The sequence below is a fragment of the Choristoneura fumiferana genome, chromosome 22 (assembly GCF_025370935.1).
Source record: "Choristoneura fumiferana chromosome 22, NRCan_CFum_1, whole genome shotgun sequence".
Classification (NCBI taxonomy): Eukaryota; Metazoa; Arthropoda; class Insecta; order Lepidoptera; family Tortricidae; genus Choristoneura; species Choristoneura fumiferana.
The window spans coordinates 13,068,791-13,089,383 of record NC_133493.1 but is presented as its reverse complement, the minus strand read 5'-3'; the positions used below and the strand labels follow the sequence as shown (position 1 = coordinate 13,089,383).

The window sequence follows — 20,593 nt, the reverse complement described above, 5'->3', positions numbered from 1 at the left end:
TCCATGTATGTACAGACTTTCGACCCTCTCCAGCTTCATTATATGTATAGATATAGATAGATAGATACTTGATCGTTTGCCATCCAGTCGAATAAAAAAAAAAAAAAAAAAAGATAGATTATATTTAATTAAAATTATATTATTAAATAATGATGGTGATACGAGTATGAATAATGTTACGATAGACGGTTACCATTAAAGTGTATTTTTAAACTATATTTTTAGTTAAAAAATTAATAGGTTTTAAATTATTCACAAAAAATATTATAAAAATGTACCATCCTCCTAATGGAGGACTAATCTTTCAATCCGAAACTAGTGCACTTATATTTTTATTAATACATAGATAGATTCGTGATAGATTCCAATATACAGAAGATAGAGATAAACATAGCTACAGAACCGGTGTAAATTAAAGTAGTCTGGGAGGCTTCTACGAAATTCGAAGATCGAAATACGTATCGTACCGTCCCTCTCACTCTCGTATTAAATAATATAAGTGTCGGCGGGACGGCACGATACGAACTTCGATTTTCGAATTTCGTAGTAGCCCTGCTGATTCGAGCTTGACCGAGTTGTATACAAATTTACTTTACGCTAATCCCCATACAATATCCCGCCCCATTTCGATCCAAGTACCTAAATAAATATTTCCATGGCTTATAAACATCCGTCAATAGCTCTTAATCCTCGTTATAAATACAGCTTGATTAAAAAAATCAAGAGCGCAACTCTAATTAAAATAATACGGTTCCGTAGTAAACTAGAAATAAAAAGATATTAGAATGGTGGATCAATTTCCTTTGTTGTTATTCTGCCCCATCTGCAAGGGGACTAAAGTAGTACAGTTTAATAGAAGAAATGTTGTGTCACATTGAACTAACATGCTTATTAGATCATCATCATCATCATCAGCCGGAAGACGTCCACTGCTGGACAAAGGCCTCCCCCTTAGACGCCACAATGAACGACAACTCGCCACTTGCATCCACCGGTTTCCCGCTTCTCTCACGATGTCGTCAGTCCACCTGGTGGGAGGCCTGCCAACGCTTATTAGAATGCTTATTAGATGACCAGTAATTATAGAAGGGTCTTAAAACTACCACAAAAATGCATGTTTGGCAAATTTTAATCCTATAAACTTACGGCTTAAAGAGTGACTCAGGAGAACGTAATAGCAACGAGTGACAAGAAACAGTTTCTAGAGCCAGAAAATAAAAATAAAAAATATAAAGTGCTATTACAAAAAAATAACTGCTTTGGATCGGGAGAGATGGAGAACATGGAGGGAAGGCCTTTGCCCAGCAGTGGGATACCAATCCGGCTAGATAATAATAATCCTTAATAGTTAATCTTAGATTATTCCTTAATAATAATTGAGGTCAACTTTTGGAATCTAGGTTAATCACTAAAGTAGGTACATAGGAACGGTATTTTGTGTATCTGGTAGAAATAATTCAAGCTAGACGTTGTTGTGGCTACCCGCGGACCCCTGATTAAAGGCACGCGCACGCCAGGTGCACTCCATGGTTATTGTTGTATTGAATGGCATTCTTGAATTACTAAAGGTCAGAGTAGGGCGGCCATATTGTTGGTGAAATATACGGACAGTCTCATTATAGTTTCAAATTATTATTTTTTCACTTCCTGGTTTCTATCCACATTTGCACGCGTATGCTAATATTCGGCAGAGCTAACTAATATTCCAGGATTTAAGTAAGTTCCCATGGAAATTTGCAAAAAATATATTGTGTTCTTTATTTATGGGTCTTGGATGTTCAATATGTATTTAAGTATGCATTTATCTATAGTAGCATGTTTATCCGTTGCCTAGTACCTATAGTACAAGCTTTGCTTAGTTTTGGACTAAGTAATCCCATGATATTTATTGTTATTACTATGTTGCATGAAATTTAAGATTATGACTTTTAACATGGATTCCGTGGAAATATCGGGATAAAAAGTATCTATATGTTATTCCAGACCTCTATCACTAAATTAACTAAATCTATTCTGGCATTTTTTATTGCGAAAGAACACTATTTACACACTTTCGCATTTTTATAAACAGCCTATTTCTTGCCATGCAGGAGCCATTTTGCCCAAGTTCTGGTCAATGTTACAGACGAAAATTTTAATTATAAATAAGTTACATGTTAAGATATTAATGCACTAACATAGATATAAAATCTTCCTTGTCACTAACCAATCTGGACCAATTGTTGTCTAAAAAGCTACCTACCCGTGAAAAATATCTCTCGAAAAGATCGACACTAGTCGAACCATTCTTGACTTATAATCTTAACTAGGATGCGAACAATAGTGCGATTTCCAACCTAAAGTACGCACGAATGCATACGTATTGTCACCCTATTAAATTAGGATAGGTCAATCCATGAATTCGCTAGTTTGTATGCACCCTTGTGGTTGGGGTGAACCCGATTGTTGGGTGCGTTTGTTCTTTTGCACATTTTATTGATCAAAAAAAGTTAATCTTGCTTTAAATACGGAACCCTATAAAACGCATGAGGGCTCTTTCTGCCCGTTTGGCAATTGACTATGAAAGGGGAATTATTTTAAAAACTAAAATACTCCAAAAAAGTAGTGTAACCTCGCACAGTAACGTTATAAGTATAATAATACGGGTTGGGTAACGTTAACAAACCCAACAATGTAAGTTAAATTTACCGACATTAAGTAACGTTAATTGGGTAACGAGCGTTACCATAAATAATATTAAATTATCAAGTAACGTTATAATTTAATACCGGTACTGAGGTATTTTTATATTTTACCGTTACGTAACGTTTCTTTGTAAATTGGGTAACGTTAACAAGACCTTGTTATAGCATAACACTTCAACTGTCCGTACATTACATGTAATGCACCGTCAAACTAGCTCTGCCACGTCTACGTGACGTCAGAAATGGATGATTCTGTATTTTTGTGCATTGCCTACCTGTAATGCACGGACGTATCGACCCATGGCCATGACAATGGTGAAAGCTATAGGGACAGTAAAAGTGTTAAAGTGGGATAAATAAAAATTGTCAGAGACGAAATATTTTACTTATAACTTTTAATACAGTCGCAGTCAAAAAGACCAATTAATACTTAAATTCGAATTAAGGTCGCGGGTGAGCAAGGAAATTATTTTAGTTCATTGATATGGACCTCCGCAAAGTAACGCCTGATTCAATAAATTATATTTTCACCACAATCTGACTCACGTACGGACAATTTATTGTATGTAAATTGTTTTACTATCATAATAATGGTAATTATCCACCAGCGAGGCGAGACGAGACGAGGCGAGACGAGAATTGAAATTTGTATGCATTCTCGCGGACCTAGCCGCTAGCCGCCGCGGGCCGCCGCGGGCGCTGCCGATACAAATTTCAATTCTCGTCTCGTCTCGTCTCGCCTCGCCTCGCCGGTGGAAAACCACCTTAAGGTTCACAGCCTATTTTTGTTAAATGAAGATTTTACAGCCGCTTCGTATAAGTAAAACAAAATGGTAACGAAATCCTTCCACTTCACCCATATCAACTTAAACTCTGTTATTGTTCACATCTTCAACATCAGAGGAAACTCGACACCCTCCCAATTAACTTATCAGGGACAGCGATAACAAACCAAACCTTTTGACAAATAAGCTTTTTGTAACATAACACTGCCCTTGTGCTTTTAAATTCCAGCAGCGATAAGTTTTTTGAACTTTTGGAAAAATGCCAAAGTATTCGATTTTGGGTAAAAGCTAATATTAAAACTGGTATTTTTAACCTCCGATGCAAAAAGTGGGTTGTTATAAATAATTTAGACGCCAATGTCTGTCTGTGGCATCGTAGCTCTTAAACGGATGGACTGCATTCGATGCGGTTTTTCTAACGTGCAAGCAGGTTTCCTTGCGCTAAATCTTAAGTCTGTTTGTTTGTTTGTTATGTCATGACGTCTAAGCCACTGAACCGATTTAGATGAAATTCGGTGTAAAGATAGTTTGCGTCCCAGGGAAGGCCATAGGATAGTTTTTATCCCGGAAAATCGCATAGTTTCCGCAGGATAGTGAAAACCGAATTCTACCCGGACGGAGTCGCGTGTACCGGCTACTACTTGATAAAAATCGGAGACGTTCTTGAGATACAATACTACACACTTACTTTCTTACCTACAACACTACTTTATACTTAGACATAGATTTTAAGTGAAAAATTGTATTTTTGTCGTCTTGTACCGAAATTAATTCAATATTTTTTTTTATTACTATTACTACTTTTAAATAAACTTTGACTTTGATATTGAACTTTGAAATTACAATGTCGGAGGTTTTGTATTTTTTTCTAAGTTGGTTAGATTATTGTTGTACCCTTTTTACTCGCTGCGTTGTATGCTCGATACCTTAAAGGAGTGGCCATACTGCTGTTCAAAATACGGAGACGGCACGGAATCGCAGTGACGTGCCGTAAGCGTCACGATCACGATTTTATCGCATGCCCTCCACACCGCTGCTTAAAGTACTATACGCAAACGATGCGGAATCACAATGACGTATCGCAAACATCACGACTTTGGGTAGAGAGCATGCGGTAAAGTCCTGATGTTTACGGTACGTCACTGCGATTCCGCACCGTTTGCGTACCTATTTTAAGCAGCGGTGTGCAGAGCATGCAATAAAATCGTGCCGGTTACGCCACGTTATTGCGATTCCGCACCGTTTGTGTATTGATAAAACCGGTACGCATACGATGCGTCACTGCGATTCCGTACCGTCACCGTTTTATATGCAGCAGTGTGGTCGCTCCTTAATACGGTTAATTATAAAGTCTCTTTGTTCTTTCACTTTAATTAAAGTAATGCATAGGTTACCTTGATTCCAACGTTCACACTCTAGAGTAAGGACTTGACGTTCTTACTCGCATGTCTTTATATGTATGTATCAATATCCACACATCAATATCAATATCATCATATCAATATAATAGATGATCTTACTTGCATAGCTTTACATCTACCAGTTTAAATATTTATTCCAAAAAAATAGGTGTTTCAAAATTATCTAAAATTTTATAGCAAATAAAATGGATGTGTTCGATATGAGATACATGAAAAGAATCCGGTTAACACTGAGATGTATTGGTGGATGGCCCAACCACATGTTCGAAGATGTTCCTGCCTCAAAACTGTCAGTTATATCAAGATATGGCTACACTTGTCTCTTGTGTACGCTTTGTTGTTTTGCAATAGTCGCTCAGATCACGTACTTGAGGAAGAATATGGAGACTCTGAAATTTATAGACTTGGGCCAGACATACTTGACCATATTGATGTCCTTCGTATATTTAGTAAGTAGAATCATTTACAATCATGCTCGGAAAAGATCTTTTTAACTCCCGATGCAAAAGACGTTGCAAAATTGTTTAGCATCTTATGCCTTGAAACCCTCGCTACGCTCAAGCATTCTATTTAATCCTTTAATCCTTCTCTAGCGTGGCTTTTAATACATAGACTTTTCAGCTTAAATGACAAATAACACAGTGTAAATGTTTCAGCAAAGAACATTGCTGCCTATCCAAACAGCATATCAAGTGGGAATCGAAGAGTTTGTTTCAAAATTTAATCTAATGTACATCAAGGATAAAACAGAGTATTCGGCAAAAGTAAGAAACAATGCGATATGACAGTTGCCTTTCATAATAAGCTAGTGTCTTAAAAATATCTACTTAGACCTTCTACCGTCAGTTAGTTTATTAGAAAATATGGGACACTTTTTTTTTCTTTTGTAAATTAAACAAAAAATTATGAATATTTAGCTCGAATTTTTTTAACACGGCATAACGTCACTGGCTCCTATCCCCAAACTATGACGTGTTTTATCTGGTTCTCCTATGGTAGCCCGAAAAAATTTAATCCTATTTTCACTACCACTAATTTCACTAGCCCTAAAATTAAAAAGCCGATTTTTTTCCTAAATATTTATTTATTAGTCGAAAGACGGATCCAAAACGCCTGGAAGAGCTATTGGTCCATGAAAGAACACATGAAGGGTGATCTTCCGCTAGCCTTAAAGCGGAGGCTCGTCGACATGTGTATACTGCCTGTCCTAACTTACGGTGCTCAAACATGGTCACTTACTGAGTTACAGAAGACCAAATTGAAGGTTTGCCAGAGAGCAATGGAGCGCAGTATGTTGGGAGTGAAACGGGTTGACCGGATCCGGAACACTATATTGCGCTCCAAAACACGCATTGCTGATGTGGGTGTCAAGACTGCCAGGCTGAAATGGGACTGGGCAGGCCACGTCAGCCGTATGGAACCCAATAGGTGGGCTAAAATAGCCACAGACTGGATACCACAAAATGGACTTCGGCGGCGTGGCAGACCCAGGCGTCGATGGCGGGACGATCTGGACACCTTTCTTCGCAGCTGGCCAGAGATCGCCCAAGAAAGAGTAGAATGGAGGACATGGGGGAGGCCTTTGCCCAGCAGTGGGACACCTCTACAGGCTTCTAAATAATAATAATAATAATAATTTATTAGCCCTAATTTTAGCATTTCGAATTTACGTTGTACCTAATTTCACTAGCCTTAAAATCAAAAAGCTGTAACATTTATTGAATCAGGCGTTACTTTGCGGATGTCCATATCAATGAACTGAAATAAATTCCTTGCTCACCCGCGACCTTACGATAGCTAAGCTTATGCAAAATATGCGTGTTCATGCAGTTCCTCCACCTCCACACTGTAAGAACACACACAAATCACACAAACCCATCTATCACCACCACCACACTACACTGACGCGTTTCGAACTCAACCAGAGCTCATCTTCAGAGTGACACAACCGTACACCATGCTACCTGTTGTTAGACTAACGAACCACAACCACCGTTTTAACTTGTCGCTGTAACTCCCCAAGTACCCACATACGTTTTATGAAACAAAACAAAACTACCCACAAATTATTAATAATTTTTTTAACCGTCCTTCAAAACTACCTTGATTTTTATTTATTTACTGTCAAGGCATGTTTTATTAACTACCATTGCTGAAATTAGATCCAAGCCGTAGCAAGGGAGATGAAACTAAATTTACCTGCTCATTAATAATAGACCCCATACTGTTGTATCTAATTATCTCCATGCATTCTAAAACATCGAGACGAAACCCCTTGCCACAATAATGTAACACTTCATACGAATCTGAGTCCGATAAAGAATGATTTAGTTCCAACAAATGTTTGGCAAAATTCGACTTATCAGGATGCTCATTCCTATATGCCGAAACATGCTCTTTAAATCTAGCATTAAAACTGCGACCTGTCTGACCAACATAATATACTTTACTGCAGTCATTACAAGTGAGCTTGTATACACCCGATCTAGTTCCTTTATCTACCTTCTCTTTGTGGTTACAAAGTTTAGAGTACAAAGAGTTGTTAGTCTTAAAGGCTACCTTAATATTGTTTGATTTTAATTTGTTAGAAGACTGCGATGGTAACACGGCGTAAATCATGCTATTCACTATCCGTGCCTGCTTCTTCTTAACCAAACTATTGACCATTGATTTAGTATAACCATTCGACAACGCTATCTGATAAATAGTATTTAACTCTAAATCAAAATCTTCCCTAGAAAGAGGTACAGTTAACAACTCCTCCTCTTTATTATTTGCTTTTTTGTTTCTAAAGAAGTTGGGATTTAGTTTTTTTTATTTCATAAGTAAATACTTTTATGATATGGGTATATGAGTATTTAGAATTGGATTATTTTTATTAGCATTCATTCGAATGGAATCGAATTCGGTTACAATATAATACATATTTTTAAATTCCCGATTAAATAATTTTATACCTACCCTACTACGTCACTTCTACAATTAGGTATCAAGTTATTATAACAATATCAAGTGATTGATTTGTTTGGTCATATCTATAAGACAATCTAGGTTACCTACCATAGCTAAAAATCGCAAGTGTTAAAATCCATCCAGCCATTTAACTGCTGCTGAGGGGGCCAAAAATAGGCATACATTTCAAAATACATAAGTCTGATTCGGGCAGTCGGGTAAAAAGTATACATTTTTACTTATTTTGTGTCGCTTCACTATAATTTTTTAATGATATTTTCCTTCATTTCAGATGTACAAAAAAGTAACAAAATTCTGTGAAATCGCCATCACAATCCAATATATACAGATTTTTATGACATCGGTTACCTTTAACTTTGTACCTCTTTTTAACAACTATAAAGCCGGAATGTTCAGTTCCGAAAAACCTATTAATGGTACTTACGAGCATTCTGTCTCTTACCTATTGCCATTTGACACCAACAGTGATAATATGGGTTATATTATCGTATGCCTATATAACTGGTTTGTGTCGTATAGTTTGGCGAGTACGTTTTTATGCCACGATTTCCTGATATATGTGTTAGTATTCCACATTTGGGGTCATATGAAAATACTTGAGCACAACTTGAACAATTTTCCGCGACCGAGCATCGTCATGAAGGCGAAAACAGTTCCAATGCGGTATTCAAAGCAAGAGAACAAGGAAGTGATGATGAAGCTGAAGGAGATGATCATGCATTATATGATGATAAAGGAGTAAGTTTGTAACTCTCTTTAAGTATTATTTTATTTTTCAATTATGCCGAAATTAGCACACAGTAAAAGAACCGAAAACTATAGTATACTTCTTAAATTGAATTTAGATATATCTATTGAAAACAACACTAACTCTGCAAACGCAACAGCAAACGATCTTTAGACAATAAACATTTTGTGAAATGAATAAGTAAGCCGTGGTGGCCTAGTGGTTTGACCTATCGCCTCTCAAGCAGAGGGTCGTGGGTTCGAACCCCGGCTCGCACCTCTGAGTTTTTCGAAATTCATGTGCGGAATTACATTTGAATTTTACCACGAGCTTTTCGGTGAAGGAAAACATCGTGAGGAAACCTGCACAAACCTGCGAAGCGATTCAATGGTGCGTGCGAAGTTCCCAATCCGCACTGGGTCCGCGTGGGAACTATGGCCCAAGCCCTCTTGTTCTGAGAGGAGGCCTGTGCCCAGCAGTGGGACGTATATATAGGCTAAAACGACGACGACGACGAAGTGAATTGTTATGACAAAATTATTGTCACTTTTCGCATTCATATTTCGCATTCACCTATTTTCTGTCTGCTCACTAAGTGTTGGTGTTCAACAGAGAGTTATTGTATTATATTGTATTTTAGTTACGTAGCTAACACAACGGGATCATACAGCGTGACGCTGTACGTCTATCATGGTTTTCATCTCGTAGCGGATTGCATTTTGCTGTTGGAATGTTCTACCCTGGTAATATAGCTTCTACCTTTAAATTTTGTTAAGTACAGCCGACTAAGAAATTTCTTTATCACCCTTATAAGTGTCAATGTTAGTAGTGTGGCTTAAATCACCAAAGGTTATGTTCACATCGAAGTCAGTGTGACAATGAATCTTAATTGATTTCATTCTGATGGAGGAACTGTCTTGACGAATGGAAAACACTTGCTTAATATATTTATGATATTATTATTTCGTTCAAGTTCTATGTTAAATACTTTTAATGGCAGCATATCAAATTAAACTTAATTGTTGAGCTTTAAGTAACATATAATTTTGCTTTTCCAGGAAATTAAGGCATTGGCAAAGTATGGTTTCTTAACGTTGTGTCTATATCAGGAATTAATTCAACTCTCTGTGGTGTTTGAGCTAATTACGTCTAAGGCAAGTAAATGTGTTTTATATCATCTGCGTTCTACGACCCATCTTCAACACTTTGTAGTTCCAAAGCTGTGACGTAAAAGCTTCGCATGGTGGAGCTTTATCGGCTCTAAATTGCGACAAAAACTTAAGTGAATTTATTTACAGCAAATACGATTTGCTTAGCAGATTACCTACTTTTTTATTGTATAGGGTGAGTCTCTGGTCGACGCAGTGTACCAAGTGCCGTGGGAGTGCATGGACACCGGCAACAGACGGACGGTGCTGATCCTGCTGCAGATCGTGCAGCAGACACTGTCGGTCAAAGCCTGTGGTATGGTGCCGGTCGGGGTGCAGACTATGCTGGCGGTAATTTCAAACATAAATTATCACCATCATCAACCGAAAGATTTGTTTTTGAGTTGTCGTGTTCGTGTTTTGTCGGATTCCTGTTTTGTCCTGTTTTAATCTTGAAAAAGCATAAAAAGTAAATTTCGATATTATAATAACTATTCAGGTACCATATTTTAGGTCTCTAGTTTTAATCTCCATCCCGAGGGAATGAAAACGCCATTTTACTCATCTGTCTACGACAGATAAAGATAAGAAGTAATAATAATAATAAGCCTTTGTATTCTGAACTTCTTCTTAGTTGAGTATATCTTATTTAGGTTGTGTTTGTTAAAGTAAGTCCCGAAGCTCAGTTTGCCTCTTGGCATAGGCCTCCTCTAACATTTTCCATTGGGATCTGTCTCGCGCTACCCTTCTCCAATGATGTCCAGCCGTGAGTTTAAGGTCGTCTTCCCATCTTGTTTGTTAAGATAAGAAGAAGATAAGAAGTAATGTCTGCCAAATTTCAAGTCTTTAGGTCTAGTGGTTTAAGGTTAGACGTCATCAGTACCAGTCAATCGGTCAACTTGCTCTTTAAGATACAGAAAATAGACTATTATTGCAGTTTTTTAATTACAAACGTTCTTGTTTGCAGATTTTAAAAGGATCGTTTTCATATTTCCTGATGCTGAGGACATTTGCCGCTAACTGATCATAGAAAAGAAGTTTTTCATCTTGATATATTGCACATTCGTTATCTACATTATTCTCAATACACTATTCAATTACAATGCAAAAATATCGCCTGCCATTATTTTTATGATAAATATTTCTCATTCGCTCAACTAGCGCTTTTATTGACGATGTGAAAGATCACATGTGAATAGGGAAGGTAATTATTTAGTTTCCACTATCTAGTGCCTACTTCACTACTACAATTATAAAGTCTGTTTGTTCTTGCGCTCCAATTAAAATAAAGCCTAGGTTACCTCGGTACCAACATTCAGACTCACGAAGGCCCCGGAGAAAGAGACTCTTACTCTAAAGTTTTCTTGCATCCACAAGATTGTTTTCTGATTAAACATGTCCAAAATTCACTAAATTTGTAAAGGACAGTACGAAGCAAATTGTGTATTAAATTTGGGAATTTTTTTAGCGATACAAAATGGATGTATTTAATTTAAGGTATATGAAAAGAATCCGGTTTACTTTGAGGTCTATTAGTGCATGGCCAAATCATGTTTTCGAAGATCTTCCTGCTACAAAACTGTCAATCATATCAAGATATGGTTATACAAGTTTTTTGGGCATCCTCTGTTGTTTCTCAATCGTCGCTCAGACTACGTACATGATGAAGAACATGGGAAAACTGGGATTCATCGATTTGGGCCAAACATGCTTGAATATTTTGATGTGCCTCGTATATATCGTAAGTAAATTAATCGAATTGCATTGTAATAAGTACGGATACAGAGACTTCTTTTTCCGATCTGTTCTTCTATTAAGTATATCCTTCTGAAGTGCGTTGTTGCCGAAATCTTTACACAGCATGTCTGTGGTTGTACTTACTTAGTCGTCTTGCGAGGATCCTTTCCACAAATATTTTTATTTTAATTTTTCAGCAAAGAACATCGCTGCCAATCCAAACAGGTTATCAAGCGGGAATCAAGGAATTTGCTTCAAAATTTCATCTGATATACTACAAGAATAAGACGGATTATTCTGCAAAAGTAAGATTTTCTTCATGCCTTCGTAGTCGCTAGGTACACTCTTGACAGAGTGGTCCTGCCGGTTGAGGACTGGTAGTGAACTTTCAGGACGACTTAGGAAAATATGTGTGGTGGTCCTACTTTGCCTTCCAATCCAAACCACAACGCTGGAGTTTGGCTTTTGTACTTGACCAATTAGCAAACATTTTTCTTCATCATTTCAGATAAATAAGAAAGTGACAAAATATTGCGAAATCGCCGTCATAGTTCAACATGTGCAAATTTACATGGTATCGTTTATGTACAATTTAGCACCTCTTTATAGTAACTTTAATGCTGGAATGTTTAGTTCAGATAAACCTATAAATAGTACTTACGTACATTCCGTCTCTTACGTTTTACCATTTGACTACAACAATGAGATTGGGTACATTATTGTGTGTTTATATAATTTTTACGTCTCGTACAATTTGGCAACCTTGTTTTCGGGTCACGACCACCTGGTTTGTGTCTTTGTGTTCCATATTTGGGGACATTTGAAAATATTCGAGCACGACTTAAACTATTTCCCGCGGCCGAGCCTTGCTGTGAAAGCCAAAGCTGTTCCACTGCGGTACACAAAACAAGAAAGCAAAGAAGTGGCGAAGAAGTTGAAAGAGATGATTGAATATTATGTAATGATAAAAGAGTGAGTACATACAGAACAGGATAAACACACATTATATTTATTTTGTTTATTTTAGATTATGCTAAAAGTTTATTTTCTAAATTTCACAGCAATTTAAGCTTGAGCGTATCTATAATGTTTCAGACCACAGTTCTTAGTCGGTTTGTTAATTCTCTTCACTTTCATAATCATTTTCAACGCAATATTCATCATATTTGACCTCTTTTACAAATCTTACTCTTCTCTCTTTACTCTTTTTACTATACCTACTAAATACTGTTACTTCACGTCTTTCCTTTGTTCTTCGTTAAAGTTTCTTGCTCTTGTTCCTCCTTTTTGTATAATTTTGTCTGTCTACTAATAGTCTGCGATATTTTATTATTTAAGCTATAATACAACTAAAAACCTTTTATTTTTTCTAAAATTATCTCTTGACGTCTGTGGCTAACATTCTTTTAATTTGAAGTTTTTTGAATATATATTTTTTATTCGACTGGATGGAAAACGAGCAAGTGGGTCTCCTGATGGTAAGAGATCAGCACCGCCCATAGACATCTGCAACACCAGGGGTATTGCAGACGCGTTGCCAACCTAGAGGCCTAAGATGGGATACCTCACGTGCCAGTAATTTCACCGGCTGTCTTACTCTCCACGACGAAACACAACAGTGTAAGCACTGCTGCTTCACGGCAAGATTAGCGAGCAAGATGGTGGTAGCAATCCGGGAGGACCTTGCACAAGGTCCTAGCACCTGCAAAATATCTTATTCTTTATAGTCTTTCACGACTTCAACTTGACTCATCTTGACTTCGACTTGTTTTTTTTTTTTACTTTGGGCTCATCTGCACTTAACATCAGGTGAGATATGATATGGGGTCAATCACGGTTAGTTTTATGTAAAAAAAAACTTGCAATTTTAACACTTCTAGACATTAATTTTAATAAAGAAAAAAAGATGAAATTACTGAGTAAATCAAGAGTGCAAAAAGAAGAAATTAAATAATTAAATTAAAACAAAAATAAAAACCATTCTTACTTGTAAAACTAAAGTAAAAACTTGGCAGGTGGTAGGACCCAGATTGCAACCACCTGTTATGTTTTTCGGCGTGGAGAGTAAGACAGTCGGTGAAATTACTGGCACGTGAGGTATCCCATCTTAGGCCTCTAGTCGTAGGTTGGCAACAATACTCCTGGTGTTGCAGATGTTTACGGGCGGTGGCGATCTCTTACCATCAGGAGACCCATTGCTCGTTTGCCATCTAGACGAATAAAAAAAAAAACTTGTTTCCTAAAAATAATTAAAGCTAGAAATATATAAAATTCCTACCGAACCGAGACCCTGGTATTTTGCAATTTTATTATTATTATGTACATATTTTAGGTTCGTAGCAAAAACTTCTAATACGTACAGCGTGATGCTGTGTGTTTACTATGGCTTCCATCTTGTCTCGGATTGTGTTTTACTGTTGGAGTGTTCCACGCTGGTAATTACTTCTTTTGTATTTTATTAAAAAAAGGATCATTCGTAAGTCTGTCTGTCCCTCTGTTAAAGCCTATTTTCTTTGAAACTCCTGAACTGATCAAGTTGAAAATTGGCACATATAAATGTAATGTAAAACAGTGACCAAAAACGGACGTGTTAAATAATAGTACATTGTGTCTTAAGGGCGGTAAATAAGGAATTACGAACGAGAGTCTATTAGAAGCCCGAAGTCGAAGACAGAGGGCTTTAATTAGTCGATGTTCGTAATTCTAGTACCGCCCGTACGACATACAATGTTTTTCATCACATTTGCAAGTAAAATTTTATATTTATAAAAGAAAAAATATAATTGTTCCAACTATTGGCGATACCTTAGGCTGTGCTCTTGGCAACGTCGCCCTCTACCTCCCCCTCCCTCGGCATGCGCCGCAACGTGCGTGTGCATGTGGTCCATGTGGTCCTGCAGCAGCACCATCAGTACGGGCACTGACTCATTTACCGACCACGGGTTTCATGACAAGCACATTAAGGTCGAGGGTTTTATTTGGGGGGTTGCAACCAAGGTAGCCTGCATGTTACGACACTGTTTACGAGCAAGTGTGATGAAAATAAATTTTAACTATACTAGACTAACATACAACACGTTTAACAATTGGTAACATGGTAAACGGTTGTGTTGCTCTGATAATGAACTCTGATTGAATTCGAAACAGTCAGCGCTATGTAGTTGTGGTTATAGTCCGATTTGTGCTTGTTCTTAAAGTGTGAAGATTGGAGGTGCTGCATGAGCAAAAATTTCTTGCATAGACGCATTTAGCTATCATGAGCAAAGTAAAAGTTGCGTATAGGTAGTTCATTGATATGGCCCTCCGCAAGGTAACGCCTGCCTGATTCAGACAGTAACAGTCAATTGAATCCTACTAATATTATAAATGTGAAAGTTTGTGAGTGAATGAGTGAGTGAGTGAGTATGTTTGTTATTTCTTCACACTGAAACGGCTAGACGGATTTGGATGATGGTAAAAAGTTAGTTTATAACCTGGATTAAAACATAAGATACTTTTCATCCCGATATTCCCACGGGATAGGGATAAAATCTCGAAATAACAACCGCTGGGTTTGGAGTCATGAAATTTGGCATAGTTGTAATAATGTAACGTCAATGAAAACCACGATGTAGTTTTAGGGAATTCCCACGAGAATTTAATAAAACCCCGGAATTTCAATTCAACTGCTGTATCTAATGATTTACGCGTGCGAAGCCGCGAGTAAACGCTAGTATAAATATAAAGGAAGTTAATTGTAAAGGTGAAATAGAAGATGAAAGGTCCCATAGGTATTTCGTCTAATAACATCGAAGTAAACGCATTTATCATTGTGGCCGTTTCAGAAAATGGATGCATTGGCAAAATATGGACTACTAACTTTGGGCTTATACCAACAATTAATTGATCTGTCTGTGGTGTTTGAGCTCATTGCCTCCAAGGTAAAAGGTTTAGTATATTAATTATAATCTAGTTGTTGAATTCTTCAACCAATGTGCTTTGCTATTGGTCTTATAAATAAGCTCAGAGTTGCTCAGCGTGTTTTGTAAGGAACTGTGCTCGGGGTTTCTCTATGGGATCGAATAGTAGGCATGAAAGTGGAAACAGTTAAAGTCTAAAAACTAAGACTTTGCTAGAGTAGCGTCTTGAATTGTACGTATATGTACGTACAGGAGGGCTTGGGTCTTTCTTTTAAAATTTGGCGTTTGAGAAGACTACCAAAGGTAGGAAACACGGAAAAGCGTAGCGGAATGAGCCATCATCTCTTCAGAGTAGACACGACCTTCAGCAACGAAGACGACGACGTAGAAGAGTATAGACCAAAATAGAGAGATATCTTACCAAGCGAATAGAAGAAAGAAGAAAGAAAATACATTTATTCGGAAAAGTAACAAACTTGAACGATTACATAAATAAATAACACAGACAAGGAAAGCTGTACCATCAGCCAAATATGTGGTCTACCACCTAAAGTTGATAATCGTTTGCATGTCACACAACAATAATGCCAATAGACGTGTGTGTCAACTTGAAAGTTCGACTTTAGCGACATATTCATTTGATAGGAGCTTGTTTCAAAATTGATAGACCACTTATTTGGCTGATGGTACATGGAACAAGGACTCAATTTTGTTGCAGAGTGACTCACTGGTCGACGCGGTGTACGGTTTGCCGTGGGAGTGCATGGACAACAGCAACCGACGGACGGTGCTGATCCTGCTGCAGATCGTGCAGCAGTCTCTGGCACTGAAAGCCTGCAACATGGTGCCGGTCGGGGTGCAGACTATGCAGGCGGTATCAACAATGACTTTCTTTAAATGATCTACAATAGTCCTACTATCCTAAATAATTTTAATAAGTTCATCAGTCAGATTATCAGAAAATATCGGACACGTCTTTTTAGGGTTCTATAGCTAAAATGGCAAAAACGGAAACCTTAGCCTGGAAACAGTGCTCGACCGACGGTACGTCTTGACCGTCAGCGCTGACCGTCGGTTGTGAAAATTCATTCCGTGCTACGCTGACCGTGAACTGCGACGCGTGTGTACAGTTCACAGGTCGGTCGCTCCGTCAGCGGAGCACTGAACGCATCCGTATAGCGCCTAAATAGCCCCTACAGACTCACGCGAGAAGTCTCGGCGAGAAGTCTTGCCGAGAAATTGCGCGAGAACCGAGAAGGCATCTACACTCATGCGACCTTCTCATTCGCATTCTCGATCGTTATCCGGAATGGACGACAGTGCGGCTTTGGTTTTGTGTGCATTAGCATATTATAATCTTGTGAATACTAAAATTAGAAATCAAATTAAGAAGAAAAGAAGACGCATGAATTACACTTGTAAACACGACAACGTCGACAACACACAATTAAGTCCACGGTCGCACTGAGACCGAACAAGAATGTAATACCGTTCTCGTGTCTCGCCCGAGAAACCCTTTGAAAATACCGACACCGATCGGAGAACAGGCGAGCGCGAAAACGAGACGGCAAGAAAGCGATCACATTCACGCTTCTCGGGTGTTCTCGGCGTGAGTCTGTAGGCGCTATAAGGGTTTCTCGGGGGAGGCACGAGAACGGTATTACATTCTTGTTCGGTCTCAGTGCAACCGTGGACTTGCCGCTACAATGTCGTCCATTCCGGATAACGATCGAGAATGCAAATGAGAAGTTCGGGAGTGTAGATGCCTTCTCGGTTTTTCGTGCAATTTCTCGGCAAGACTTCTCGCCGAGACTTCTCGCGTGAGTCTGTAGGCGCTAATACAATCTCATAGCTCGTCGGTCGACCGACGCCGCGCACTCGCCGCGCACTCGCCGCGCGCTTGAGCACTGTTTCCAGCTAACTATAAGTTTCGCCATGTTTGTCTATCCGTCCATGACTTTGCTCAAACTTAAAACCTAAAGTAGCTAAAAGTGGCTCGGAAGCTGTAACGTTTCGTGTGCTCTACCTACCCCATTCGGGAATACAGGCGTGATGTTTGTATGGATACGGAACCTTAACTTAGGCGTGTCCGACACGCTTTTGACCGGTTTTTTTTTTCTTTTGTCAATTACCTAGACAAAAAATGATGAAGATAAGGGCCCTCCCGAATGCCCTTCAGTATTTTTTTGTTAAATTGACAAAAGCAAAATACGAATCCAATATTTTCTGACAATCTAACTGACAGACTACTTTTTATATGTATATAAGAGGGGGAAAACGAGCATGTTGGTCACCTGATGGGAAGCAATCACCGCCGCCCATTGACACCTGTCAACACGAGGGGTAGAGACTGATAGGTCCGTTTTTACCCGACTGCCCAAAGGAGGGTTATGTTTTTCGAGCGTATGTATGAATGTATGTATGTGGGTATGTATGTCCATTTCTTTGGTCCTCGCTGCAGCCTAAACGGCTAGACGGATTTTAACATATGAGTTACCACTGGATTCGTCATAACTGTCGGAGTGACATAGGCTATATAAAATTTCAATATGGCGTCTGCGAAAAAAAATATGGCGGAGCAATGAAAAAAAGTTTTTTGTATTGTAACAATATGGGTATCAAATGAAAGCTAATAATTAGCCCATTCTAAATATATACGCGTTATAATACTTTTAGCGGCTGTTTCACCATCCATTGATTAGCGTTAACCGACGGTTAAATGTGATGCCGTCTCCGTCTATTCGAACAAAACAAAAAGAGACGGAGATGGATGGTGAAACAGCCCCTTAATCTACTATTTTCACAGAAGTATCAAAAAAGTATAAAATAAAAAACATTAAATTAAAAAAATCAAAAAACCCGACTGCCTTAAAAACTAAAAGGAAGAAAATAAGTCTTGTGGTCGTGTGGTAAATGAGCTTCTTGACAGAGTTCTAGACCACTAGACTTATTTTCTTCCTTTTAGTTTTTAAGGCAGTCGGGTTTTTTGATTTTTTAAATTTAATGTTTTTTTTAAAGATCTTGTAGCTGTACCACCAGAATTTAAATAAAATATTATTATTGTAGTTTACAAACTTATATAGAGACTTTCTTGTTCGCAGATTGTGAAAGCATCATTTTCATATTTCCTGATGCTGAGAACATTCGCCAGTAAATGAATATTGAAATGCAGTTTTTCATATCTGGGAAAAAACGTTGCACAACCGATATTGTTCACTATGTTTCAATTCTATCACAAAGGACATGATGCAAATAATTAAATAATTATCATTAAACATTTTAAATTATTGGTGTTTGACTTCAACGACAAAAATGCCAAGTTTAATGGTCAGCGTGTGTGTGTGTGTGTGTGTGTATGTGTGTGTGTTCGTACGTGCTAGTGTGCGTGCGCGAGTGCGAGCGCGTGTGCGTGTGTATGTGTGTCTGTGTGTGTATATGTGTCAACTTCTAGAAATGTTGAAAATCGCCGACATTCTAAGAGGACGTATCTGAATATCGAAAATTAATAATCTAATATTAAAAAGTCGACGGTCAAAATATCGAAAATAGGGTAGGTTTGATATTTTGACCGTCAATATTTTAACTATCGATATTTAAATTTTCGATATTCAGATGCATCATTTTAAAGCTCAATGTCTCAATAACAGCTGAACCTTAGATGAATGATTGGTCTCGCGCGCTCGCTCGACTAGATACCGCGCTAACTAAAAACAAAACGTTCGTGAATGCGGCAACTCAATATTGTAGTGTGCGTAAGAACGGTGTAAGGCAATTTGCAAGGATGCTAGTGTGCGTGACGAACTGTGTTGCCAGCTGCTCCACTGTTACCCGAATTATTGGGAAAATAAATTATTCTGTGGGCTATTAAGTTACTGGTTACAAAATGTATCTTGGGAAATACATAGAAATTAAGAAGTAATTAAGAGTGAATGTATTAATATGTTTGTGTATAGGTTAGGCGTAGGTTTCTTCTTTAAAAAAATGGTAGGTATGATGTAGGTATATCAATGATCAGGCCTCACTTTTAATTAAAAAATATATACATTTAAGGACATTCAATATTTACAAATTATTACTGAAAATTCATGGACTAAGTCACCAACTAAGAAGTTTTGCGTACTTAACACGTTGCACCTATAGTTAAACCTAATATAATGTACAGGTTAATTAAGACTAAAATAAAAATAATTGTTTACAAAATATACATACATAGGTACATGCATACATACATACTTACATACATACGCTTGAAAAACATAACCCTCCTTGGGGCAGACGGGTAAAAAGTTAACATTTTAGGAAAATGGGTAGAAATACGAAAAAAAAAATTTTTCGTTTCCCGTAATGCCTAAGTAAATCAGCTGATCGGGCTTTTGACTGGGAAGACGAAAAACATTTTTAATTTTAAGACACATTCACCCCTTAATTAAATAGTGTCGGTAACAATTTATACACCTTCAGTGTATAATATCACAAAGATAAACATTAAATAATATAGAACTAGATTATGTATTGTATAATAATTACGTTAGATACTTAAAATAAAAATAAAATAAGTTATTAAAATGTATCATCATTTAATGATGATAAAATAATAATTCAATTTATTAAAATGTATCATACATTTTAATGATGATAATAACATTAAAATTCAATTTTTTAAAAGTAAATCAACCACGGGGAATTTGATTCTTGTGTACGCGGCAACACAGAATGGCGTTTAGATGTTATATTGTATATTTGTAATTTATTCATTTATATGATAATACAATGATGGGGAATATTCTTGTGTACGCGGCCAGTGGCGTTCATGTTATTTCTTTACTGATGTATGTATTTTTATTTCTTAAGTATTATTTTAAACAGTTTCACTGCGAAAACTGGCATTTTACTTCGGTTTATGACCAAAATTTAACATTTAAATTAACACAGAATGGCGTTTAGAGTTCATGTTATTTTATTTTGTAATTTCGAAATTATACGATATTTACTGATGGTATGTGATCCCAGTGTCCTTCTTATTTCTTTTAGTATTATTTTTAAACAGTTTCACTGCGAAAACTGGCATTTTACTTCGGTTTATGACCAAAATTTAACAAAAACTCGGGACATGCACATTACGCACAGTTTGCAACGCGACTGACTCGCCTCGGGCTCAGGTACGCCGATTTCGGTGTACTATTTGTTGCCGCATTTGACAAGTACGCCGGCGGTATCTA

The 20,593-nt window shown here is 37.5% G+C and overlaps 1 protein-coding gene across 1 annotated transcript; it reads left to right on the top strand.

The window, feature by feature from the left end:
• The first annotated feature begins 4,898 nt into the window (after positions 1-4,898).
• LOC141440227 (uncharacterized) lies at positions 4,899-18,644 on the top strand. The gene is made up of 14 exons (XM_074104686.1): positions 4,899-5,339; positions 5,547-5,654; positions 8,135-8,601; positions 9,231-9,333; positions 9,649-9,744; positions 9,934-10,089; positions 10,706-10,753; positions 11,207-11,479; positions 11,673-11,780; positions 11,984-12,447; positions 13,808-13,910; positions 15,300-15,395; positions 16,093-16,248; positions 18,476-18,644. Exons 1-14 carry the CDS (start codon positions 5,076-5,078, stop codon positions 18,530-18,532), a joined length of 2,499 nt encoding a protein of 832 aa, XP_073960787.1. The 5' UTR covers positions 4,899-5,075; the 3' UTR covers positions 18,533-18,644.
• Positions 18,645-20,593: the final 1,949 nt, after the last annotated feature.

What these genes read in the sequence shown, in the direction of transcription:
- LOC141440227 (XM_074104686.1), top strand. Translation starts at nt 5,076, where the DNA reads ATGGATGTGTTCGATATGAGATACATGAAAAGAATCCGGTTAACACTG. An exon ending in GGGTGCAGACTATGCTGGCG is followed by an intron (nt 10,090 to 10,705) that starts GTAATTTCAAAC and finishes TCTTGTTTGCAG; the next exon opens with ATTTTAAAAGGATCGTTTTC. An exon ending in AGACGGATTATTCTGCAAAA is followed by an intron (nt 11,781 to 11,983) that starts GTAAGATTTTCT and finishes TCATCATTTCAG; the next exon opens with ATAAATAAGAAAGTGACAAA.